The 26,945-nt window shown below is 44.1% G+C and overlaps 1 protein-coding gene across 23 annotated transcripts in view; it reads right to left on the reverse strand.

Annotated features, from left to right (window-relative positions):
- The window catches only part of KALRN (kalirin RhoGEF kinase), a 672,273-nt gene that overhangs the window by 200,982 nt on the left and 444,346 nt on the right, over positions 1-26,945 (reverse strand). For all 23 annotated transcript variants that reach the window (XM_058731109.1, XM_058731107.1, XM_058731105.1 and 20 more), the window contains exons 28-33: positions 26,426-26,518; positions 21,827-21,938; positions 19,870-20,060; positions 19,333-19,434; positions 17,875-18,017; positions 14,775-14,877 (exon numbers count right to left, since the gene is read on the reverse strand). In XM_058731109.1, coding sequence (XP_058587092.1) covers positions 14,775-14,877; positions 17,875-18,017; positions 19,333-19,434; positions 19,870-20,060; positions 21,827-21,938; positions 26,426-26,518 — 744 coding nt within the window. The remainder of the gene's footprint in view (positions 1-14,774; positions 14,878-17,874; positions 18,018-19,332; positions 19,435-19,869; positions 20,061-21,826; positions 21,939-26,425; positions 26,519-26,945) is intronic.

The raw sequence follows: 26,945 nt of genomic DNA on the forward strand, positions 1-26,945 counted from the left end.
TTTTGGGGTCAATCCCTAGGACTGAGAAAAGTTGAGTCTCACCAATCATTCCGCTAATGTAAACCCCCGTCAGCATCACCTCAGGTCCCCAGAGCCCCTAGGAAATATGCCTGGTGGGATAATCAAGTTTTCTGAATAGCTAAACACCAGCACTTTATCTCCCCAATTTAGCCATCTTTATGGATATCTTTATATCTCTAACTTCTGAAACAGAATACAGTGAGCATAATTTTCCCTTCTGTTTACAATATAAATCCCACCATGATGAATAATTATGGTGTAGTGCAGAATATAAGGGGGTCCTCAGATATGCTCAATCATGATGAAATCTTGGTACCCTCACTGAAGAGAACCAAACTGTTGGGAGTTTTAATGCACCCATCAGCTTTTGCTCTCACAGCTTTTCTGCTTCCTCTCTTGCTGACAGTAGCACAGCCTTTGTGGCTATTGGTGGGTCTAGACAGAAGGAACTTTCTCCTCTTCTGATTTTCTAAGTAATATCTAAGTAACTAGATGGCCGAGATGGTAAGAATTACATACCAAATCAGGATTCAAGAGGCTTTCCTGTGAGCATACGTGTTTAGTTTTGCTACGTGAAGATTTCCTATGTCTTGGATCTGTTTGTTGGACAGCTGAGTTCCAAATCCAATATATTTATTACCTTTTATCCTAACACACTTCATTGCTTTAGCTGTGTTACCTGTCATATAATGTAGGACAACAGACAGATACCTTCAAAAGTCAAGCAGTTCTTATTCTTTCATTAAAATAGAGGAGGGATGCTTAGGGATTGACAGAAACCCGCATTAAAAATAAAGTTTCCGTGTTGCTATACTATTCTGAGGAGAAATAAATGGTGAATTATATTTGAAAATACTAAATGTAGGAAACGTCTCGTATGACATCACATGAACCTCTAACTTACAAATATATTGACTTCAAAATGTCAAATTTTATGTTTATCAAGACAGAATAAAGAGAGTAGAAAGATGAGCCACAGAGTGAGAACAGACATTTACAACATATATAACCAATAAGGGACTAATATCTAGAATGTATGAAGAACTCTTAAAAATGCAGACAAGAAACCCCTAGACAACTCACTAGATACATGGATGGGCAGGAGGCTTGAACAGGGCATCAAAAAAAAAAAAAAAAAAAAAAAAAAAAAGAAAACCCAAAGCCCCATTAAGGACATGAAAAAGTGTCCAACCTCATTAATGCTTAGGGAAATGCAAATTAAAACCATAAGCAGATACTACCATATACCCACCAGACCTGCAAAAATTTTGAAGTCTGACAGTGTCAGGTATAGGCTAGTGTACAGAGCAATCGAAACTCTCAAATATACTGGTAGGAGTGTCCATTTGGCACCAGCATTTTGAAATCACATCATCTAGGGGCGCCTGGGTGGCGCCGTCGGTTAAGCGTCCGACTTCAGCCAGGTCACGATCTCGCGGTCCGTGAGTTCGAGCCCCGCGTCAGGCTCTGGGCTGATGGCTTGGAGCCTGGAGCCTGTTTCCGATTCTGTGTCTCCCTCTCTCTCTGCCCCTCCCCCGTTCATGCTCTGTCTCTCTCTGTCCCAAAAATAAAAAAAAAAATAAAAAACGTTGAAAAAAAAATTAAAAAAAAAAAAGAAATCACATCATCTAGTAAAGTTGAAGGTATAGACAGAGATATACCCTATCACTCAGTAAGTCCTTTTTTGTTCACCTAGAAATTCCACGCCTCACTTTACACTGTAGGGAAGCTCAAGCAAGTGTGCCCAAGCATACAGATACAAGAATATTTATAGCAGTATTGCTCCAGCAGCCCCAAATATCCCATGCACAGAATGGATAAATTGTGGTATAGTCATATAATGGAATACTACATAACAACTAAATGAATGAATGACACACTTCAGCATGGATGAATTCCATAAAAATCACACACACACTCACACACACGCACACAAACATGCAATATAATTCCGGTCATATGAAATTTAAGAACAGCCGCATTGAAACTATATTGCTTAGGGACACATACAAAGGAGGTAAAAATAGAAATAAAAGTAAGGATAGTATTATCATGAATGTTACGAGAATGATTACCTCTAAGGGAGAAGAACAGGGTTGTGACCAGGAAGGGACACACAGGGGGCTTCTGGAAAGCTGGCAATGTCCTGCCTTTCTGACCAGCATTGTTATTTCCTCTATGTTCACTTTATAATTGTCCATTCAATTGTCTAGGAGTTTGTATGCATTTTTAGCATATGTATTTTACTTTAAAAAAAAAAGTTTACTTATTTATTTATTTTGAGAGAGAGTACAAGTGGGGGAGGGGCAGAGAGAGAGAGAGAGCAGGAGACAGAGAATCCGAAGCAGGCTCCAAGCTCCAAGCTGTCAGCACAGAGCCTGATGTGGGGCTCTAATTCATGAAGTGTGAGATCATGACCTGAGCTGAAGTCAGATGCTTAACTCACTGAGCCACCCAGGTGCCCCTGTATTTTACTTTAAAAATTTTTTTTAAAGTTTAATGTAAACCAAATACTTTTAATTAGGAATGTATTTTATCCATAGAAACGAAAGTATAATTAACATTAATGAGACAAACCCACAAGTCTCATTTGGGTAACAGTATAAACACTGGACATTTCAATAAAAATAAAAGAAACTAATATTATCAGTTAAACAAAACACACAGGGCAATAATGAATAAGGATTATTTTTACAGTATCTGATATCAGCTCGGAAAAGATTAAAATATCGATGCTACACTAAATTGCAAGATTGTGGGGACTCTTAAATTCAACTGATGGGAGTATGGACTGGTACAACATCCACACAGAGCAATCTGACGATGGCTATCAAAATTTTAAATGTAAATCCTTTTGATGTAGTAGTTGTACTTCTAGGAAGTTACCCTATTAATATACTCATAATTCACAAGTGTGAGAAACTATATCTATACAAAGCTACTAATTACAGCCTTGTTTGTAATGGCAAAAGATTGGAAACGTCTCATTTACCCATCAACAGAGAACTAGTTAAATAACCTATGGTACCATAAGTAATGGAATACTGCATAATCATCAAAAAGAATGAAGCAGCATTACATGACTCACTGTATAATTACCCAAATTTGTTACATGGAAAAAGTGAAAAATTGTACTTATTGTATGCAACTACTTGTTTAAACTTTTTAAAAGATATTTATTTATTTTTGAGAGAAAGAGAGAGAGAGAAATGGAGTGTGAGCGGGAGAAAAGCAGAGAGGGAGGAAGACACAGAATCTGAAGCAAGCTCCAGGCTCTGAGCTATCAGCACAGAGCCCGACGCAGGGCTCAAGCTCACAGACTGCAAGATCATGACCTAAGCCAAAGTCACATGATTCACCAACTGAGCCACCCATGTACCCTTAAACATTTTTAAGAAGAGTAAATAAATATGAGCCTTCATGTTTTTAAAGAACCTCTCTAGAATACCCACATTTTGAAACATGTGGGTTTAAAAGTTCACTACTTTAAAAGTTCATCTTAAGAATCTTGAATGCATATCTTTAAGGAAAATCAGGTTTGATTGAATTATTATGAGGAAGTGTAAGAAGATTTTGGTAAAGATTCTAACTATTTTTCTGAACAGTTCCTATCAGAGCTAAAAGCCCATTAAAAAAAAAAAGCCAAATTCCACATCAAAACCAAGTAATTCTTTTGATACAGATGTATCAGTAGTACTTCTCTTCTACATATTGTCCCTGATTAGAATAACTTATTTGTGTATCAAAACTGATACAAAGGAGGAGAAACAGATAGAAAGATGAGCCTTACGGTGAAGCTCAAATTTCACTTTTGGTGTAGAAGCCATCCCCTTCCCGGGGGTAAGTTTGTTGCACAAAGTGGGTATGCTTCTGTTACAAAACCTAGCATACAGTATGGTAAGTCTTTCTAATTTCTCAGCTAATTTGCAAAGCAACTGGCATAAAGGAAGTGCTAAGTACAATGGTCCCTTTCATAAATACATGAAACATGCCCATAGTCACCGTGTTTGGCATCACATATAAGACACCTGGGGGTGTGAAAGGACAGAGGTTGTTGTTAGGTATCGGGAATCTCCATGGTATCTTGTCAACAGCGGACACCCAGGAGCATTCCATTGAATAAAAGAATGAAATCAGTATACCAATATATTTGAAATAATTTTCTATTCTACCTCTAGCTAATTTCATTCTTCTCTGTTAACAGATCTTTTTTACTTGGTCATGTGTTAATGGTTGTGCCAACTAGTTTGCTCTTTAAATAACACAACCAACCTAGTGGTTTGGACTTCACGTTCCTGTTAGAAGCACTGTCTTGAGTTAATTTTTTTTTTTAACATTTATTCATGTTCGAGAGACAGAGATAGAGCGCGAGCAGGCGAGGAGCAGAGAGAAAGGGAGACACAGAATCTGAAGCAGGTTCCAGGCTCTGAGCTGTCAACACAGAGCCCCACATGAGGCTTGAACCCACAAACCGTGAAGTCATGACCTGAGCCAAAGTTGGAGGCTTAACCTAGTGAGACACCCAGAGGCCTCAGAAGCATTGTCTTGAGTTTAAATGTTAGAGAACATATCCTAAAAATCTCCCTCTTTGGGGATTTTTCAAAAATTTTTTCATGAATGCAATAAAGTTTCATGTGGAAAAGGCATAAAAATTGTGACTTTTTCGGGGTTACATGTAGGTGCAGTGGGGCAGAGTGGGGAGCTGGACTCTGCATTACACATTTCAGATTCCACAGTTTGAAGCACCTCCTTTAAACAAACCTTTTCCCACTCCTCATACCCTCACATTCTTTTTTTAAAAATCAGAATATTTTTCTTTTACGAACAACTTCCTTCCAATATTCCTAACTGTTTCATGAGATAGACAAAATTTAAAAGTATTTGGGGGTTAGGTTGAATACTTCCTCCTCTTTTCTCTTTGTCTAGAATGTCTGTCTTCCTGCCATGAGTGTAACCTTCTCTAATCAGGAATGTGCCGAACGCAATCAGGGCCAAAAGATAATAGTGTTGTTTGTGTGTGTGTGTGTGTGGGGGGGTGTGGGGGTGTGGGTGTGTAATCTGGCATTCTGATCTGCAATGGTTATGAATCAGAGAACTGAAAATTGCAGGACTACCTCCAAGTGTTCCCAAGTGATCTTTTTAAAAGGATTGCTGAGTTCTTTTTAGATAAAAGCCCCAAAGGTGTCAGTCACAGATACACATATAGAGATCGAGGTTTAAAACAAAAGTCAGTTCCAATGCATTACAAATGCCTTAAAATTGAGCATATTTAGGCTGCCAATCAGCAGGAAAGAGAGACAGGTCGAAGCAGGAAACCAAGGTATTTTCTTTTGTTCACTGCCATATCCTCTGTGTCTAGAACAGTGCCTGCCATATAGTAGAGCTCAAGAAGTGGTCGATGAATCCGTGACATAAAAAGGTGGCATCCATCAAAATCCCAAGGAAAAGAAGATAGTGAATTTTTAATCTCCCTGGTGCTCACTAAAATCAAGTCTTCCACGTGCATGTAAGTCAGTAATAGCAAGTAGCAAATGAAACTTGTTAAACCCCATTCCTGCAGCTGAAATGACACCATTTGGCAGGAGACCAGAGACAGACATAGTAAAAGGTGGAGGCTTTCTTTCCCTTTGGTGCATCATAAAGTTCAGAGGGGATATAAGCCCTTGCCATTGGTACGGGGTGAGAGCATTGTGTACGGGACACTCACTAAGCAGTCCACAGCCAGCATCAGCAGGGGCCAGGCAGAATAGAGGCTCTCTCCCGAGCTTGTCGTGAGTGTATACATCTCTCTGCAATTAACAATTTCAAACAGAACCAGGTAGAGCATTAAAAAAGGCTGGTAGGTGAACCTTTCTGAACTCAGAAGACTCAATTTTAAGCCCTTATGTATGGGGAGGCTGAAAACTGACCACTGGCCCTGATACACAGAAGTGGCTTCTCCAGCACAGCCAGGGCCCGTTCTGCACAGCACGTGGTGGGGGAAGAATGGAAAGACCGACTGCTGGGGGCAAGAGTCTGCCTGCAATGAGGAAAAGGACATCTATCCTGGGTCCCGTGTGCACAGTTCTGCATCTTCTTCTAGCAGGTTTCTCTCAACAGGCAGAGGTATCGGGGCAGAAACAGGCTGCTCCCATAAGAAGGCAACTGCTGCTCACTGCCCCTGGGAGAGGCCCTGAGCCAAAGTCACGTCCTCACTGTTGCTCCTTGTAGAGAGCCACCACGCTGGACATTCAAACTTACTTCTCTTGACAAGGACCTGCTTTTTGGCCTCACCTCACTCCAGTGCCACAAATCCCAAGACCCATGCACACGCGTTATGCGGCAGTAGCTGTCGAGCAGCGAGGAAGTGACACAGCTTCCAGGTGGGTAAACTCTGAGCAAGCATGTCCCATCTAAGCTCAAGATCAAGAAACAGGGTAACACTGATGCACTTGCTATCCAACAGGCTTTTCCCAAGAATCCTATGTTGTGGCCACAGGTAACCGGTGTCCAGCTTTACAGCACAGTGAGCATAGACAGAGGTAGCTCCAGCTAAGGCACAAACACCACTCGAAGCTCCCTTCACCTGCCTCGTCCATTCTAGTCTCACTGCTGTGGCTACAGATGTTCATTCCAGCAACATTTCTGCCTGAATTTTCTGAAAGAGTTCACTTTCATACCCACCAGGATTGCTTACCCCCAGACACCATACTCCTGGTGTCACTTCTAGTCCTCCAGGAGCTCAACTTTTTAAGAACAATACTTCTCACAGCCTGTTTCCCCTACCGTTCGCTTTAATAAGGCATTCAGTCTTCTTGCTTTGTACTAAAAGAACATTTTAACCAACACAGAAGAAAAAAAGGGTAAGTGATACGCCAAGAGGTCTGTGCAGAACTCTCCAGTAAAATCCTTGCCCTGAGAGCTGCCAATTCTCTCTCTGCCCCCAGCCCCCCAAGCGGGGTGCCATCCCCCCACTCATGCCTCTCCTCCCGAGCACAATATGTCCGGCGGGAGACATACTCACTTGGGTCTTGTTTGCCTTGGACTGTCGCCAGTTAATCCACTTTAACATTTTGGCTTGCTTTCAAATTTGCTTTCTCTTTCCACCAAAATTTTTAAAAACAGAGTTCATATTTGTGCCAAGCCACAGCAGGACTCACTGCTCCCGGGCAGCTTGGAGGCAGGGATCAGTCACATCTCCGTGCTCACTGCCAAGCTGTCAGAGCCCAACCAAGTATTTGCCTTGAGAGGCCTGAAGACTCTGCCTGGGGCAGAATCACTCCCCGACCAAGGCCACTACAGGAGTCATAAGTTCTTGGTATCAAAGAGTCTGTGATAGGCATTCGTACTTGGGAAGTTCTCTTTCCCCACTTTGCCACATGCCAGCCCTGGAGGCACTGGACTGGGCTGGAGAATCACTTTGTAATTTACTTGGGCCAGCTCAGATGGGCATGGCCAGGGCAGGGTGTTGGAGAAGGGGGTAACAATAGTGTTTGCTTTTGCTTACAAGGTTCTACAAGTTGGGGAATCAGGGTTACTCTAAAAGTACTGTTTTTAACCCAATTTATTTATTTATTTATTTATTTATTTATTTTTTTTTTTTTTATTAAAAAAAATTTTTTTTTAACATTTATTTATTTTTGAGAGACAGAGACAGAGCATGAGTGGGGAGGGGCAGAGAGAGAGGGAGACACAGAATCCAAAGCAGGATCCAGACTCTGAGCTGTCAGCACAGAGCTCGATGTTGGGCTTGAACCCATGAACCGTGAGATCATGACCTGAGCCGAAGTCGGACACTTAACCGACTGAGCCACCCAGGCACCCCTAACCCAATTTATTTAATAAGCAGGAGATTGAGTTGGATTTCAGTGTTAGGTATGTCATTAACTGGTTTTGTGACTCTGAGCAAGTCACTTCGTTTCTTTTAAACACGTCCGTGAAGGCAGAGGGACAGAAGATCTCTAAAGTTCCTTTCTTCCCTAAGCTTCTATTTCCAAGTTCCAAACTCACCTGGATCAGATCTGGCCTCTGGCCACCCCTGCAGCTATCACACATAGACCTGATCTACCGGCAAATCACCTTTTGCCGTTTCCCTATTTCTGTAACAGATGCTCGGGCACTGCTGCCTCTAGAACCAAAAAGATTCCTCGTGGCTGCCGTGCCATGAACATCATGAGGGCACTTCCAGGCATTCCTGCAATTTGCCTGTGTGCAGCAAGCTACTCAGGTGCTGGAGCTTCTGGAACTTACTTGCTTTTCCAGATGATTGGCAGTTTTAAAAAGTAGGTCTCTTGAGGGAAGTTTTTAAGCTATGGAGTATAAATTAAAATATTAAGTAAGATAATGTCGTCATGAGAGATTCTGCCCCATGAACCTAGGTTGCATTTTTCAGCAAAGTGTATTTCACACCCATTGGTAGTATGCAACAGCTGGAAGCCAATCATTTATTTGAGGAACATTTTATTTAGAGAAAAACCTGTGACCTCAACTCCTCACACTTTATCAGTTTGCTCTGAAAAGGCAGCACATTTGTACCATGTTGAATGTGGCTCAGGAGAGAACTGAGCAGTGTTTCTGGGGAGGTGACAGCAGCACAGGAGGAGGGAGCTTCTGGCTTCCTGGGAAGCAGGAAATCCTCAGCTTCTTCTTCTGCCCACAGCCACCTGACCCCTCCCCCAGGGCCCTGCCCACCACAGGAAGGGTACTAGGAACAAAAGCCATCTTCAAACCTAGTCCAGGACTTAGGTTATTCAGAACCTCTGGCGGGAGGCGGAGGGGGGGGTGTGTGTGTCACGATTTGCACTTAAAATTGGAAGAGACTTAGGAGTGACTAGCAAGTCCTCCAGAAAAACCAGAATTCCTCCATCTAGGATTCACATGGCAATCCTGACCCATAGTGTTATGGAGGTGAGATGTGACTGACTGGCTTATAAAGTCAAGTTTGGGTTTCTCCAAGCCCTGGTAACTGGAAGTACAATTATATACTCTTCTCATTTATTCTGGGGTTAGAACGTGTTTGGTTACTAGGTAGGATGTGACATGAATCTCTCCCTAGAAGGAAATATCTTAGGGCCCTCAGGCGCCACTGAGATCAAGGGCAGAGTAGCAGAAGTACAGAGGGATCTCCCCATCACGTTTTCTTCGGTTTCTGGTAGAGTGCATTTAATGGGCTAGATCTCCAGTGGATGGTTCACCTGCTCTGGCACCACAGCTAAATGGAACAAGCTGTCACAATCACATTCTGAAGACTCAACCTTGGGTGGACCAACCTGATGGTTTTTAAGAACTTGCCAAGCAAAGATTATTACCTTGTATGAACTGATAGGATGTTTATTAGTCCTTACACTGTTGAGTCTCCACATTTCTAGGTGTCTGGTTTTCTTTTCAGTGGCAAAACCCAGTGATTTGTGGGTTCTTAAAACTCCAGGAAGCATATTGTCCATTTTCTAGGAAGCATGTTGTCCATTTTCACGGGAGTGCCGGGCAGTAACCCAGAGAGGGACCTATCACATGTCTCCTCTGCACACAGACACTCTTTCATGCAGTGTCTATGCTCCACGGCATGGGCTACACTGTCACCAATGCATCAATTCAAGGGTTGGACCTTCTCTGACTACAGCCTTTGCACCCAGTGGCTTGCTAAGTATTCCCAAAGTGTAGGCATCAGGATTACCAAATTCTGATAAACCAGGTGAGGCTCTAAGGAAGTCTATTCTCAGAACGCTCCTGCAGCCAGGCTTCCCCACCTCTTGTTATAGGTATCATGTTACTGCAGTGAGTGACACTGTAGGAATCCTTTGACTTTCCCCTTAGCTGAGCCATCACAGTCTCTAAACTGAGACTTCCCTACCAGTGAAACAAAATTTTGGCCATGACCCACTAAACTGATATGACAGTCCAGTTTAAAAACTATTAAGTTAGATCCTGAAATCTCCAGGTTTCTTCACGAATTTTCCTGTCCCCCTTCAGCACATTGCCATTATCAGCCCACCTTGTATGTTAACTTAGATCACATTAGCTTGTACTTGAAATTTCTCATTTGAATCACAATCAGTTCTGGGATGTTCTGACAGTGTTCTTGCCCTTAGAATTTTTATGGAGAATAACATTTGCAACTCCATTTCACTTCCACTTCCCTGTATTCAGCCAGCCCAGACATGTCTACAAATTTATAGTGATTTTTAGTTGGAGAGTATCTCAACCAGGATGAGTTTGTAATGTTCAACGGAGTAAGCAGTTACTGAACATGTGCAGCATGCCTACCCCACACAGTAAATATATGCACAGGGGCCATCACTGCGCAGGTGGCTGCTTCTGGGCCATTAGCTGGAAATTATTCAGCAGACATCCATCATGTTGAACAAGCTACTTCTTCGCTGCCACTTCATTCCGAGCCTTACCTCCCTGGAATTCTATAATTCTGTATTTCTTTGAAGTGTGGTTGCAAAGTCCCATCACTTCATAATACACACACATACAGAACAGTCTTAACAGTGGAACGCCCAGAGTAGCATGAGCATGTTTTGGGTGGAACAGAAAAGGGCTCAGAGCACAACAGAACCAAGTAAGCATACCCATTTGCCTTCATAAAATAACACTTTTGCATGGGACAGGTGTAAGGTAGAACTTAATTATGCAGACCCATCTGTGGGTGAAACAAAAGCAACTTGGGGGAAAGCGATCAATGCTATTTACTGAAGCCCCCATGCTGGTTTTATTAGCACTTAATGAAGAATAAAGAATACCAGACTGATTCCTCATCATAGGGAGATTCATAACACAAGTAAGCAACCCCAGATGCTCTGCTACACAGAAAAGGGGCTGGGCATTAGTCTTCTATCCTCAAGCTTGTCTTTTTAGCAAGTATTTGGATGAAGCCACAGATGGTATATTTATCTAATAATGCTGGGAGATGTGGCTGATGTACTGGACAAAATTTATATTCCAAATATAAATTCACACTCAAAATGTACTAGAATACTGGGATGGAACTGAACAGGAGAAAATCTGATAGATATAAAGTGTTCCCACCCTCAGGTTACTAAGTCACCTGTGCAATGAGGGGGGTCCACGAAAACAGGCATGGAGATTTGATAAGCCAACCACTGCACACCACTCCTAGACACATGTACCACCTTAGGGAGGAGACTAGGCATAGCAGCCCTAGAACAAGAAGCTGAATTTGTATTAGTTAGATCACATCTGCCGTATTAAGTACCATTCTTGTATGCCCCACTTTATACAGATTGTTATACACTGAAGGAAATCCAGAGGAAGGCAACCAGGGTACGGGAGGGTATGAAAATACACTGATACAAGGAACAGTTGGAGAAACTGAGGACTTATAGACAGAAGATTAGAAGACAAGATAGCCGTCTTCAAATATCTAAAGTCCAGGGGTTGCCAATGGCCCACGATGCTACAATTTGATGATTAAAATGAATACCTGACAGTAATGAATTATAATCCATCAGCTACTCAAATAACCCATTAGCCAATGCTAACAACAAGTATCTAAGCCTTAGATGCTAAGGGTTAACAAATGGAAAGAGGAGTAAAGTTGCTCTGTTTACACACAAGTAAGTTGAAGCTACATCTGTTCAGCTATAGTATAGAAAAGAACCTGCTGATAGTCAATGAACAAAGAGGGCAGAATTCTACTCAAGAAGTAGATCCTCACAGCCTGTTAAATAATTGTGTACTCATATTCATAGCGCCTAAACTTTTGTTTTCCCTCAAATAATGGTGGAAAATTAACCCTTACTGAATGTCTTATAGTTGCCAAGTAAATGTATTTTACTTAATCTTCCCAAGGACTCAGTGAGATGGGTATTACTTGTCTTATAGATAGGGAAATTAAAGCACAGCAACTCACACAACATGACACAGAGGGCAACCACCAGAGCTGGGATTTGAACCCAGATGTGTCTAAACTCCTTCTACTCCACCACAGCACACAAAATACACACAAGGTGATTGGAGAGGTCCTAGGGCCCCACAGCTCCTCAAGTTGGTCTGTCATGACTCTTTAATGGTTATGTTTTCCTCATCTACCCAATATAGCGGGGCTGTGCTCTAATTCCTCTGGATTAAAAAAGGAAGACTGGGGCCTTTTCTAGAAACCCATTGTTAAAATGACCCTGATCCCTGTGGGGTGAGTCACAGCTGCCCTGTTGAATATGATTCAGTTTAGCTGAATCAGTCCATTTGGTTACCTTGTTCTTCTTCAGAGTCTGTTCACCTATTTGGAAACCAACAAGACCAGTTTCCGGGTCTTCTGGTACAGTTAGGGGAAGGCTTAACACTGTTGACATCTATGAAATCAAAGATCCCACTTAATGGTTTGCCTGATGAAAGGGAGTGTAGGAGGACATATGGCTGTCCTGTTATCACTGTTCTGTGTTAGAAGAGTAAGAACATTCTAAATTACAGTGCATGGTCACAGACAGGCCCTCTATTTTATTCTGAGAGTGTGACTATTTCTAGGTGATTTTTCAGGTTTCAGGTACAGAACACAGAATCTCTCAAGATCTCCAGACCTGCTGTCCATGTTTCCCAGGGTCTGAGAAGGGATTTGGGGGTTCCTGTTCCCAACAGGCCAGGTTCTCCAGCTGACTAATGTTTTCTGCTTGGAGGTAAGGGAACTTCTAGATTTCTTTAGCACATTTAAAAATACAATGTTTGTATATCTGGCTGCTTTCAGACCAGCTGTTTTAGCTGTCCCTCAATGCTGGAATTTTCTGAGATCAGGGACTATGTTCCTTCTGTTCATTCATTCCACAAGTCTTTCCCAAGCATCCATGTGTGCTGTGGGCCCAGGACATCAGTGAAGCAGACAGACAACCTTGCCCTCATCAGGGCTTAACGGCCTGGCTATAGAGACACACATCAAACGAAAATTACACAAAGAAGGATTCACATTCAACAAATAGTCCACATCACTCTATAGTATCCAGCACAGAGCTCGGCACGTGGTGGGTGCTTTTTCACGAATATGTGACTAATGTTTTTATGGAATGTGTAGAAAGACCGACCAGCCAAGTTAATCTTAGCATTGGGAGTACAATGCCTTGGCTTTGAGAGTGAGGGAAAAATGTGACAGTGAAGCAGAATGATCTGGGTTCTAGTTCCTGCTTTTCCACTAATGACTAGAACCTTCTTGGTTGAGTCACTCAATCTTCCTGGGCCTCAGTTTCCTTATTCATAGAATAACATGTAAGTAACCAAGATTCTTTGTTAACAGTGACATGCCTGCCATCAGAAGTGTTCTAATCTAGCCTCACTTACCTTGCCAGAAGACAAGGAATGGCTGGAGCTGAAGACAAGACAAATGCCCTGCGTCTAGGTCAGGGCTGTGGGAGGATGGAGTAGCAGCTGGAAGGGATGGATCCCCTGGGCTAACAGGCTCTCTCTGAACATGGGAAGCATTGCATTTTGCTTCCCACCCACTGACTGTTTAAAAAGAAACACTCATTTTGGGATATTCTAGGTTACATTTCTAAACAACACATCAAAGGAGAAAGGGAGGTACAAGAATAGTTTTCTTTGTATGTTTTTACAAGTGGAAAAAAACAATTTTCCATCCACTTTGATAGTCAAAAATGGCTTAGAAACTTGAAGGCAGGACATCAGACAGAATTAGCTTGAATGTCCTTGAATACTAGTCTAGAGTGTGATTTAGCACCACGATCTTGGAAACCATGGAGCACAGTCTTTTTTTTCCCCCAGTAAGAAAAAAAAATTTAGGAAAAATCCTAATGAATGTAGATCATCTTTAAAAAAACATAACTTAGAAAACAAAAATGAAGCAAGGACACAGCCTGTTGCCTGAGGCTGAAGGACTAGGCCAACATATTGGGTCTTGATAGACTAGGGCCAAATAGTCTTTGGAAATCCATACCTTCATTCATAAAATCACTAATATGCTGCAAAAGATCATTTCATACCCTAACACCCTGAGGTAAGCAAATGATTGTAGGGTTAGAGACAAAAATCTTCCTGTCTCTGCTGCAAATTTAGACAGCTGAATTCTTCCCCTCGCTTGAACAAATACACAGGGTCTCTGCTACAGTCTCCCTTCTTTCACTGCCTCCAGAACTACTAACTTCTTGCTTATTTGCTCCAAAATATAAGAGACCAAGCGACCAGGCTTTCTTGCAAGACTATTACATCCCTCCAAGCTGCTTCACGCACCACCACTTCTTGGTCCTTTGTGCCTCAGGAACTGAGCCCTGATACTCTGGCCCAAGGAAGGCATCATTTCCACTGGAGCCCCTTTGGAAAGAAGGCCCTTACCAAACAGCATCTCTGTGGCCATTTGCCAAATCACTGGTCTTGGTCTAATTTTAGATGATTCCATTCAACCATTATAAATAGGAGCCAATCATAGCCACTAAGGTCTCAGGAAACTATCCCAGCCTCAGCGCCCTGAGGTCCAGCCTCCCACGAGGCAGAGCCAACCAAGCCGCCCAGTGGGACATCTCTAGAGGACGGGAGACCCAGACCCTCTCACCCTTCAACTTTGCTCCTTCTGCTAAACTCTCACGACAGGAGAGGTCTGGCTGATCACCTGGTCTTTTGTCCCCTCAGACGACATCTCCACACTATGACATAGCTCCTCCAGCCCTGCTCTTTCCACTTTGGCTGGCACAAAGAAACAACCGGTTCCTGAGGCTGGGCTCCATAGTGGGAGAAATTCCTCTGAGGGTAACTCTCCAGGGGTGGTTAAGCCAACAAGAAGTCTTGGGGGAAGGAAGGTTGGGACACTGTCCTACCTTGTCACTGTCCACTGTATTCTGAGAGGTCCTAGAGGCGATAGAGATGGTGTCTGGCTGGCTGCTTCCATCCCCCTGGCTGTCAACATCCTCCACTCCATCCCTGCAGGAAGAAGAGAAAAAAAAAACAGGGGTGGGGGTGGGGGGAACCACTGTGGGTTTAGAGCACACTAGGATTTCCAGCTGTGCTGGCAGAGCAGAGTCTCAGCACTTTCGAACAGGGATTTGTCTAAAATTATCCCACTAAAAGGAGCAGCCCTATGTGATTTTCGAAGATGTCACCTTTGCACTTAAGCACACAATCCCTGTGCTGATAACTGAACACAGAATGATCCCCCCACACCATAACTCCTCTGACCCATGGTATAGAGGAGGCAGTTATTTATTTATTTACTACTGGGAATGGGTCTGTAATAGGCAGTAGGAAGAGGTATATCCTACTTAGAACCAAGGCTTCTATCCAGCTGACTGGGTGATCTCTGACAACCCCAGAGTTTAAAGTGTTCAAATAGTTTTTCTGCATGCTGTAAGAGGATGGGGGTTAGTTTATAGCTGGCTTATAAAGAAAACAGAGCTGATAAGATATTTTGACTTGTATTTCTTCTGCTTAAGAAAACGATGTGAGATATTCCTCCAGAGGAGATAATCTTTGGGGAGTTCCTGATGCTGGATGCTCAACTCCTGTGTATGGAGGAAGAGATTATTTCCTTCAACTTGGTGGGTCCTGTTGATCTCATGCCTATTTATGATGACTTCTTATCAACACAAAGGCATCATCTCAAAGATCACAGATTCCACAGTAGCTTTTTGAGTCAGCTTGCTCCTGAGCATCCTGTAAGGTAATCTCTTGAGTGTACTCCCGGCATATGCCCTTCCTGGGCCACTGGACCATTTAGCTGTCCCACTTACATATCCCTTCAATTCTCCAGCTTAAGAATTATGTCTCAGTCCTGCACTGAATGCATAGCCAGGGCAAAGGGGATTAGATGCCTGGGAACTGGTGAGGCTGGGTGGTCAGTGTCAGGAAAAACTGAAGGAGGTGTGGGCCAGGGACATGGACATGGAAAAATTAGCACAAAAATTGACAGTTCTTCCCAGCTTATGAAGGTTACTCCCCTGATGCTACTTATGGAGAAGTAATGGCATCAGGAAATTGCTGCATAAGGATGACACCACATGGACAAAATTCCCCATATACTGAAGCCACCTCACAGATTCTAGACAATTATGATCTGGTGTACATGGACGTTAGTGTGCATGCGGGTACAGTATCTTCTAGTCATCAAAAAGTGCCTTCTCCTGCTCAGAACACTTCTAGGTCAACTGCTTTCTCACTGCCACTTACGGGCTGGGAAATGCCAACTTATTTTAATAATGTAAGCCACACATTCATAGGAAGGAAATTCTGCTGTAAAATGAAATTACGTGATGCATTTCAAGACCAGCAATAAAGGACTTGTAGATCATCTGCTGTTTTAGATATCTGGGCCGTTGCTCCCTGCCATGTGCACAGAGTTGAGAGTTGGCTGTACTTTGCACTTCCCACCATTCTGGCCCATCGTGGGCCCTTCTGGTCCATTGCAGATGAAGCCAGTTCTGAGGGAGGTGGGGAGCCCATCCAGGAGTGTGGGTAGTGTTCTCCAAGCCAATTCACTCCTCCGTAAACTCTGTCCCCATATCTTGGGAGCCAAGCTAATGAAATTACAGACAGCCTGACTGTTCTCTGCAGAATCTGCCAAGGCTTTTCACCCTCCTATTTCAGGACAATGACAGAGAAAAGGTGGGAGGCATTTCCAAGATATGTCCACCTCATGTTCTATAGATGCTCAAACTCTGCTACATAGGAAAAAGGGGCACTTTCACAGGGAAACTTGAGCCAACCTCACTTGAATATCCTTTCCTGCATGCTCCTGGACATTGAGTTCATAACACTTCCACTCTACCTTCTATATTAAAGTAGAGGCTTCCTACAGCAGGGTCTGCCTCTAGTGCTAAAGTATGTCTATTCCATCCCTGGATCCTGGATGCAGGTAACTGAAATGCAAACAATTCCTCCTCCAACACATTCATAATTTGTCCTTCCAGCACTGAGAGGTGACTTTATTCTGGCCATGCAGGTTTGGGGGCTTCTGTCCTGTGGTGGTATCTCTCCCTACCTTAGTCACACCCTTCTTTGGGCTACCACCTCCCTTTGTACTAATGCTACTATCCACAGGTCCTCAGTTAATGCATCCTTGTTGGCACCGAAAGGTCAACTAAATCCTTGTGATTTACCCTGTTCATGAATAGGGGAGGAAAGGAGAGCCTGTTGCCGTCAATGACTATCACCCCAGAACTCTGTTTTGTTTTGTTTTGTTTCAAAGTTAACATGATGGTTTTGAATGCTTTCTTTTGAAGTGCCCTCTAAAAGAGTCGTTGTGAGTGACTGTCACATGGAGACTTGTGAAAGGAACACCTAGGAAGTCTTCCACCAGTGTAGGGCAACTGGGATTCAGGAGGGCCCAGAGAGATAAAGATACAAAAAAATCAGTCCCTCTGCTTATCTCAGATAAATGAAGGTGAGGACTCGAGGGTTACAGAAGAGCTGCAGTGATAACCCCATCATACTATCCCCTACCCATTACAGTATGCAAAACTCATTTACTGTCTTACTCATTTACAGTCCACTTAGGCCCCCCTCCCTCCCAAAGCCTTCCCTGGACACTCCTCTCAAGTGCTCATCTAAAGTCCCCTCTGAATGAATTTTTACAGCATTTACTGTCCCCATCAGCAGCACTGGTTCTTCTAGTCTAACCATTCTGCATGGGAGATACAACTGTTAGATGGTTCTCGAGGGAAGGGACTCATCATGCATCTTCCCCTTCTCTTCTCAGAGCACCCAGCAGAGTGTCTATGAAATAAGAGGTGCCCAATGAAGCCCTGCTGAATTCAATTGACAGTTACTGGTGAGATGCTTAAAGAGAAGATTGCTCATCTTAGATGGGACTTCACAGAGAATGGTCCCAACTGCACAGCACACCCCTTCTGTGGAAGCAGAGGGCGACCCCACTCCCGCTCCCGGAGCATGTGAGGCAGTGCTGAGAGGAGAGACGCTGGTTACCTCTTACTATTGTTCCTCTGTTTGGCTGGTGTTTTGGGGAGTTGAATTGGCTCCTTTAAAGCTCCTTTCAGGTGAATGATCCTCTCTTGAATCACCTCTCGAATGTTCTTGATCCACTCCTGCTTGGTTTCTATGTTGGAGGCCTGGAGTGCCACAGAGAGAAACAGTAAACACCCCATCTTCCTTTGTTCTCAATCCTCCTCCTGCAGGCTTAACCCACTACTTTTAAGGACACCAAATGTTTGAGGAATTCATTTCTATTTTACACATATGACTCTTCAATTCTTCTGCAACTCCTAGAATGGGGCTATAACCTCAAGACTCAATGGACACTTGTACGGGGGTGATTTTCAAAGTATTTAATACTCCACATGGCACTGACCAATACTGACATCTGTCCTGGTGTGGAAGCATATGTGGAGGTCCCCCGCCGGGCCAGGGATGAACACATCAGTTACCAGATGCTGGGAGTTCTGGGGAACACTGGAGATGTAGCAAGGGGCATTTGAAGGCAGTGGCTATTCACCAAGTGGTATGGATCTATATCAGCACATTCAACTCCTAGCATGGCTACATAGGCTTATGCTGACTGAAAGTCAATGCTGGGTTTTTAGCCCGGTAAACATGTTAATTGAAGGCACTTCTACCATCTCATAAGTATCCCATTTGTCTTTGTGGAATTTTTTTCAGGTAATTCTGTCTGATGGCAGGTGGCGGCTAGGCAGGCAATTCCTAGTGAACAAGTGTGAAGCATTTGTCAGGGTTGGACCATCTTTTCCTTGGTGATAGCCACCCACTGATAAGCAACTGACTGGTGGGTGCCCCATCCGCAGGACCCCTTCTTGGTTAGATGTACGCTACCACGAGCGTATTCCCAGGCTGTGTGCGCTCTGGAAAGTTAGAACGACTCCTTAAGGCCCTCATCTGGAGAAAGGCCCTTTCTTAGTACTCCTTTCAATCAACATAATTCCCATGCTAGTGTGATTTATGAGAGCTTCTAGAATGTAAGTTTCCAGAGGACAAGGTCCATCTCTCATTTGTAGTTACAAGCAGCACTGAGCAGAATACCTTCTATGTAGGTGTTCAGGAAAAAGTATTGAACGAACGTGGATCAAATCAAGGTACCTTTTGTCAAATGGTCAGTTGTCCTTGCCCTTGAAGGGGACACGTGGACAGAACATATCTAAGTGGGCCCTGCTGAGGAAGCGCAGCAGCTACTCCCTGCATCCCTCCCTCTTCATGCGCTTGAGGGGATCGACTTAGGGGACCACGGATCTTTGAGATTTCAAGTCTACGTCCATGATAGAACTTGCTTTTTGATACCCATGTGATACTGCCCTTCCCAGTGGAGTCTCCAGGCCCCACCTTTCAGGAATCATGTGCCCCAGCCCCCTGCCTTCCTCCTGCCACCCTCAACCCTCACCACTGCACCCAGCCCCAGTGGAGAGCAATACTTACTTTCAGCACTGTTTTATTGTCTGAGGAAGGGGTGCGCCCAGACCACAAGGCGAATTTGCAGGGATCACCTTCTACGTGCTCCGTCACACCCAGCTCTGAGGTCTGTAGACAGGAAATGCCTGTGAGAGGCGGGGAAGGGGAGGGCAGTGGGAAACTTAGGGCTGGGGTGGGAAGGGAAAGGTGACAAAGAGGAGAGGACCGAGGGAGGGGCTTCTGTCAATCAAACTTCAACAGACTGGAAGCTTTGTTCCTCTACCCAGGCTGAAAGGATCTACAAGCACCTGCCTGATTAGCAGGTTGCAGGGAGGGAAGGTGAAGAGGGAGGCGCTAAAAGCAGACATCAAGAAGAACGATGGACTCTAAAATGCAGAAGTGGGAGTCGAGGGGGCAGCTTTCCAAATAGGAGGCATTTTCATTTGTCCAGGATGGTTTTGGTGTGGCACCAGGGGAGAGATGAGCTGAGTGTTCAAGAGCCCTTCCTGCCCAAAGGCTCTATGACAACAGGGAGACTTGTCTTGCCCCACCTGCCCCACCTACCAGTAGCTTGTTCTTGTAAACATATTTCGTGTGTCCTGAAGAGTCTTTGATCTCCTTGCTAAAAACCAAGGAGATCTCAAAGAGGAACAAGTGCCGCTCTCGCCCCTTCCGGATCAGTGACTTTGGGTCCCACACTTGAAAGGCATCCTGGAGAATCAGCTCCCCCTGCACATCCAGGTTCTCGTCGAACCCTGAAAGACACCCGTTTCCACCCTGTGGAGTTTCTGTAGCACCCCATCTGGGTGCCATGGTCCACTCCCCTCTTGGAAAGGTCTCCCTGACTGTGAGCATTCTGTTCCCACATCGCTTTCTCTCTCTGATTCCTGACACTCCTAAATACTTGAGTAGATAGCTCTAGGGAACTGTAATCAGATCTCCCTTTCTGCACCGGTCTCCTACACATAACCAGTATCAGTGGTATCTTCTCAAACGCCTGGGACCTCCTGCAAGGGCAAACCCCATATCACCTTCTTCCTCTACAGCTCCCCACAGACTTGGGCTCCGAGCTCTGACTGGGGTTGAGGACTGTCTGATGGAGTGCCCTCGACTCCACTTTATTTGTCATTGCTGTATTTCTTACAGTCCATTCCCAGGACTCTTCCCTTTGATGGCTCCTGTCTAATGTGGTGCACAAGCCTTTAACAGCTGTATTTATTCCACTTTAAATTTGAACAGGGGTTCTGAAACTTAGTGTGCTTGAGAATCACCTGCAGAGCTTGTCAAAACACAGATTCCTGCCCACTCCTGCCCCTAGAATACTGGGATTCGGCAGCTGTGGGGTGGAGCCCAGGAATTTGCTCTTTTGACAAGCTCCCAGGTGTTGCTGCTACTGTTCCACATACTTGGAGTAACTGGATCCAGAATACAGGTCAGGGACAGGCTGGAGGAGAAGGGTGCTAACAGACGAGGACACCAGGGCTGGGGATGGGGATGGAGTGCAAACAGAAAAGGGGGCAGAGAACTGTGGCAACAGGATGTTCAGATGGTTAGTGCTCAGTCTGGAGAAGGTAACCAGGGCTCTGCTATATGAAGAATTATAGCTTCCTATATTCAGAGTGGCCCAGGAAGTAGTGAGACCAGACCAAGATTAGAGGTGGGGGAAGTGGGAGGGAAGGTGATGGTGAGAGATGGAGTCCAGAGGAGAAAAAACAGCCTACAGCTCTGCATATTTACAACAGAGTACACTGATCCCCCTTAACATCTGTTTTCCAGGCCAGACTGGAATGTGGAGTCTGAACTCATCCGACAACTTCCGCCCCAGTGCAACTGCTCTGCTCCTCTGTTCTGTGGTGTTAAGGGCATTTTATTGGAGTCTCACTCTACCAGGTTTCTGGGCCCCAAGACCATGGTTCCAGTGGACTAAATGTACATTGGTGAAGTCCTATCAGGTCTGTCTGGCTGGACTTTTCTCACCTGCTAGGAAGGCCGTAAGGATGGTTGCTCACCAATGTGAACATACCCAATGCCACTGAACTGTGTGCTTAAAAATAGTTAGAATGGTAAATTTTATGTTATGTATATTTTATTACAATAGAAGAAAAAGAAGAACATAAGGCTGGAGACCTTGGATGTATGTCCACATGCATGCAGGACTTCTACTCATTCTGATGACAAATGCGATGCAGATGCTATTGCAGATGAACAGGACTGCTGTGGGTCAGGGTTCTGGCACATTTATAGTAAGGATGATGGCCTGTCCTGGACTACTTCCCATGCAGTGAGTTATCCACATATCCAAAACAGCTGAGGTCTGATTCTACCTGGAGGCAGGTATTGATCGAGTTGGCCCCTGTGGAGCTCCTCTCACACCTCCTGAGGACCTATGTAGCAACTTGCCATTTCTCCTCTCTTCCAGCCTTGCCCGTTGCCTGACGTCATGCCACTTCCTTCCCACAACACAAGCTCCCCAGTCTTAGGAAAGCAGGAGGCCCCCCAGGGAGGCTGGGAAGACAGCTACCTTCCAGCATGCTGACATGCATGGCATCATTGGCTTTCTTTGGGACACTGAGCATCACCTCCAGGCCATCCTTGAGCTCTCCCTTCCCTTCTTCGCAGCAAGTTAAAAGTTCCTGGGGAAAAAGTCCAGACACAATTAGAGCCATTTGCCCCAGCTTTCCCACCCTCCCACCACCTAACCCATCAAGGTGATTACAGACCAACTTCATTCTCTGTAATGGTTTCCTCTAAGCTATAAGAAAAGTGGGGTGGGATGGAGAGTTATCTCCAAAGGATTCTACCACTATATTTTTTCCCTAGACTTAGCAACAGACATCTACTTCTGGCACCACATTTATTTATGTACCTCTTCTCCCTAAATGCTGACTTCCCACCATACTGGGAGCAACCCGGGCTCAGAGACATTATAGGTTTATAGCATTTCAGAGTTATAACATATTTTTAGATCATATAAATCAGGAGTTCATACCTTGGGACAAGTATATGGGATTCTGGACTAGTTCTTTTTAAATCTTAAATCTAGAATCTACCCACCATGCCAACCCTATCTCCCCCATGACGTCCACCACGCTGAGGCTTCTCAGAGCATGCCCTCTCTTACTTCCTCATTGAAGACTAGGTCACTATTATCTCCACAAAGACATATAGTATCTGGTTGATGGAGAAAAAATAATCTTCAACTATCTTAAAAATTCTAAGGGCCATTTGGAGTGATTTTGCCCAAACCAGAGGAATATTGGCATTCATTTTTCCTTTGAGGGTTATTGTATTTTGTTCGTTTTGACACTGGGAACAAAACAGTTAAGCAACAGATCTGCAATCCATACCCTCTCCTTCTGTAGGGGCTGGTGAAGGCAGAGGATGGGTGGATGGGGTAGAGATGCACTTCCAGGAAAGAAAGAAGTTGACCAGATCAAACCCTGTAAACATGTCAGACTTCCTGGCTAATGGTAGTACCTAGCAGGAGAGTCCTTATCTATGGAATGCTTTTAGTAGGATATATCTGGTTTGTCTAGGACTTCTTACAGTAAACAAACCTGGAATCTATGGCTTTAGGGGCATGGCTCCCTGTAAGATATCACATATGCTATGCAAATATCTAAGTAAATAGTATGTTTCATAAACAAAATGGCTCTCTTCAGGGTAAATGATATTATACAAGATATACCATCTAGAAAGTCTGTGTGTTAGTCTGGGCCACAGCATATCCTGATGCTCCAAGAAAGGGCTTAGAGCTGTTGATAGTTCTGGACTTCTCTCTGCATTATCTCTTCCTTGGGATTATTTGTATCCTTGAAATTATTAGTAAAAGCTTTATACTTGGTAAGATATCTGATTAGTGAGCATCTGACACAAAAGTCCAATCCTTTGTGTCATCTTGGATACAATCCCATATGAAGAAGGGAGCTTTGAGTGCCCAAAGGAGAGGTGAACTGCCTCAAGCATGTTGGGGAGGCAGAAGTGATCAGTTCTCAGCTCGGTCCTTGGTTCCAGTCGGTATAATGGCATCACTGTTCAGAAAGTTGCACTTACTTCTGCCAACCTGAAGTTCTCTTACTCTCCCCAACCCTTTCCTAATTTTAACTCTCCTGACCTTGTTTCCCATACATCCTCAAAGGAATTTCCAGGCAGAAGCACAAGAGACAAATAAGAAATATATGCTTCAGTGTGCAATAGAAAATTCCAAATGGTTTAACCCCCCAAAGCAGTGTGGCAAGTCCATCAATCAACCACCAAAGCCCATAAATTCTCCTTGGATCCTTGATATACTTGTTATTAAAGAGAAAGCTCCAATTTAATTTAGACTTCAAAGGACATCTGTAGCAGATTTACATGGAGAATATTGAACACTAACTGACGGATAGTTTTGATTTTCATGCAACACCCAAAGTGAGGAATCCCAGAGGATACTGATAATTAAATATCAGTTTATTTGGAATAAAACTGTCTTTAATGAGAAAATAAATCCCATATTGTTTATTTATAGTAAGAGCTCAGCAAACTGAGCTTTTACTCTGCAGTACTCTGCTACCAATGCATTTATAAGAGGTCAAAATTACCTTGGTAAATCTTTTTTACAGATTTTCCACAAATTCCCACTACTTCATTTTTTTTTTCCTTCTCAGTTACCTGCACAGTCATCTCTTCCTAAAACATCCAGTTACAGAGTGAAGGGCCCAGAGCCCACCCACCCATCACCTAAAGCAAAACACAGGGCAGCCTGTCCATCCTCCACTTTCCTCTCTTATCTGTGTCACATAATTATCCGGGGAACTTCAGCCCTGTGGGATTAAAAGGGAGAGCTGAAAAGCTATATTTCTCTTAGAACTGGATCTTACGTTTTAAAAAATTTTTTTAATTGTTTATTTTTTGAAGGAAAGAGACAGAGCACGAGTGGGGAGGGGCAGAGAGGGAAACACAGAATCTGAAGCAGGCTCCAGGCTCTGAGCTGTCAGCACAAAGCCGGACATGGGGCTCAAACTCATGAGGCAGGCAAGCTGTGAGATCATGACCTAAGCCGAAGCCAGATGCTTAACCGCTTAACTGACTGAGCCACCCAGGAGCCCCGAACTGGATCTTACTCGATTTAAGGCATTGGCAAGTGTGGATGGGCAAGTTTCTGTTTTGTTTTGTTTTACTTTTGTTTTTTTTTTTTTAAATTTTTTTTTTCAACATTTTTTATTTATTTTTGGGACAGAGAGAGACAGAGCATGAACGGGGGAGGGGCAGAGAGAGAGGGAGACACAGAATCGGAAACAGGCTCCAGGCTCCGAGCCATCGGCCCAGAGCCTGACGCGGGGCTCGAACTCACGGACCGCGAGATCGTGACCTGGCTGAAGTCGGACGCTTAACCGACTGCGCCACCCAGGCACCCCTGTTTTGTTTTACTTTTTAATTCACAACCCCACCAATTCCTGAAAAGCTTTGAGATGCTTAAATTTAATAACCACAAACATGAATTTTAAAAAATCCTCTGGTACAAGAAAAATCATTTTAAAGGGCCAAGTGTTAAATGGGATAGGGAAGGAGAGGATCATTACACACAGAAATCTGGGCTAAGGAGAAACCAGTAACAATACAGTAGTCGTAACAGGACTCAATGCTAATTGTCTGATAGTCAAAGGCAAAGAAGGAGCTAAAAGCTCTTGTGATTTAAAGGTAGAGAGTACACCAATTATTTAGGAGAGAACCCCCACACCCTACTCTGAGATCTTATGAGAATTTCTGTGAGTCTTTATATAAAGAACTTTAAAAAACAAAGATGACATCTTCAAAAGCAATTCTGCCAAAACAGCCAAGATGTTCTGCACATTGTTACTTCTCACATGAGTTCTCAACAAAGGCCAAGGGCATGATGCTGTGTTGTAACTCTCTAAGCCATTTCTGCAGAGCTGATGACTTGAGTGCCTGGAAGCAGAAGCCCAAAATGTCTCTTCTTGGAGACGAGGAAAGAGAAGGTTTGAAGGCGGAGGCAGGAGGGAAAGGGTGGTTCTAGTCCCTGACCTGACCCTCACTGGGGAAGAGTTCCAGGGCATGGGCTCATGGGGCCCCATGGGGGCTCATGCTCTTCTCATCATGGAATCACATGTGCTAAGCAGGGAGACCCTAGTGGCTGTCCGTGGGCACCTCCAGTGTGACCAGAAACCTAGACGTGAAACTAGACTGGTTTTCAGGTTTAGTGAAGCTAGAATATGTGGGATTCTGCAAGCATCTCTAAACATGAGTTGAATTTCAGCAGATTTTCTCTGGAGCTATACTACTTACAACATGCCTCTCACTATCCCTTTATCCTTTGCATTTGAGGAGCAACCAGCCAAATATTCAAACTCAGGGAAAACTCTACCCTTACACCTTGAGAATTAATATACATAGGGGTTATATAACTGCTTATAATATCGATTTCCCAGGCTTTCTGTGGGGGAAATGTCACATCTTCAGACTGTCGGTGTATCCTTCTCTGAAGAAGCAGCCCACATTACTTACTATTTTACATAATTTGATTATTTGAATTTCAAAGCAAATATTTTGGAGAAAATCCAAATCTGTTTGCTTGGCTCCAAAAGAACCCCTACCTAACATATGGGATCCTCCAGACACAAGAGTGTCATTGTGTTTTAATATGCACTCTTTGAGTGTTTTCTCTCAAAAACCTCATAGTCTTGATAAACACAGAGATTAAGGCAATGGTAGATGCCACCCTGGGCCTCCACTGTCTATGTTGACTGGCAGTGTCCCCTTGACCCCTGACAGTAGGAGGGACCACCAGGAGGTATCTGTCCCAGGAGGGAAGAGCAAGTGAGGCCCTAAGTGTCAGCCATAACTGCTCCAAACTGTGCAGTGGTGGGCAGGTATGAAAGCAGTCAAAACGTGTTCCTGCTCTCATTTCTCCTCTGTCCCCCAGCAAATAAACACCTAGAGTTTCACAGGATAGGTCATGCAGTCTGGGAGCCAGCAAAGCCAATGGGGGTTCACCTCTGAAGTTTTTCTCTAGATGGAGGAAAGGTCTTGAGATGGAAGCTTTCCCATCCTGGGCAAAGCTGGGGCTCCCTGGACCTGATCAGTAGTGCAGGAGGAGGTGCCCAGAGGGGAGGGGAAGTACCTTCAGGAGCAGCTGGTACTTGGTGATCCTCTGGACGGGCTTGATTAGGTAGGAAGAGATGGAGTTGGCCAGACCGTGCCGCTGCTGTATTTCCTACAGGGATGAAAACAGGCACCATGACACACAAAAGGGTGTGTGCATGCGTGTATCTTGGGAGGAAGTCGGTGGGGTGAGAAGAGAGCAAAAGGAAAAGGGGTAGAAAATTATGAGGAACCGTTCTTTGATGGGGAGAGAACCAAGAGAGACCAAGACGAATACACAGAGAAAAGGAGAGGTGGTGAAAGGGGAGAGAAAGCAGATTTGTGTGTCAGAAATGAAACTTATAAAGAAATGGGGAAGGATAAAAGTGGAAAATGAGACTGAGGAGGTAACAGCAGACAGAAGGGTAAAGGAGAGGTGGTGAAGCAGAAAGTGAAAGGAAAAATCAACCCAGAGCGGAGGTGATCACAAGGGGCTAGTGGGACGATGAGAATAAGGGCATGGGGCTCGGATTTCTATGCCGATGGCTCCTGAGTCTTCC

This window comes from Neofelis nebulosa, chromosome 5, assembly GCF_028018385.1.
Source record: "Neofelis nebulosa isolate mNeoNeb1 chromosome 5, mNeoNeb1.pri, whole genome shotgun sequence".
NCBI lineage: Eukaryota > Metazoa > Chordata > Mammalia > Carnivora > Felidae > Neofelis > Neofelis nebulosa.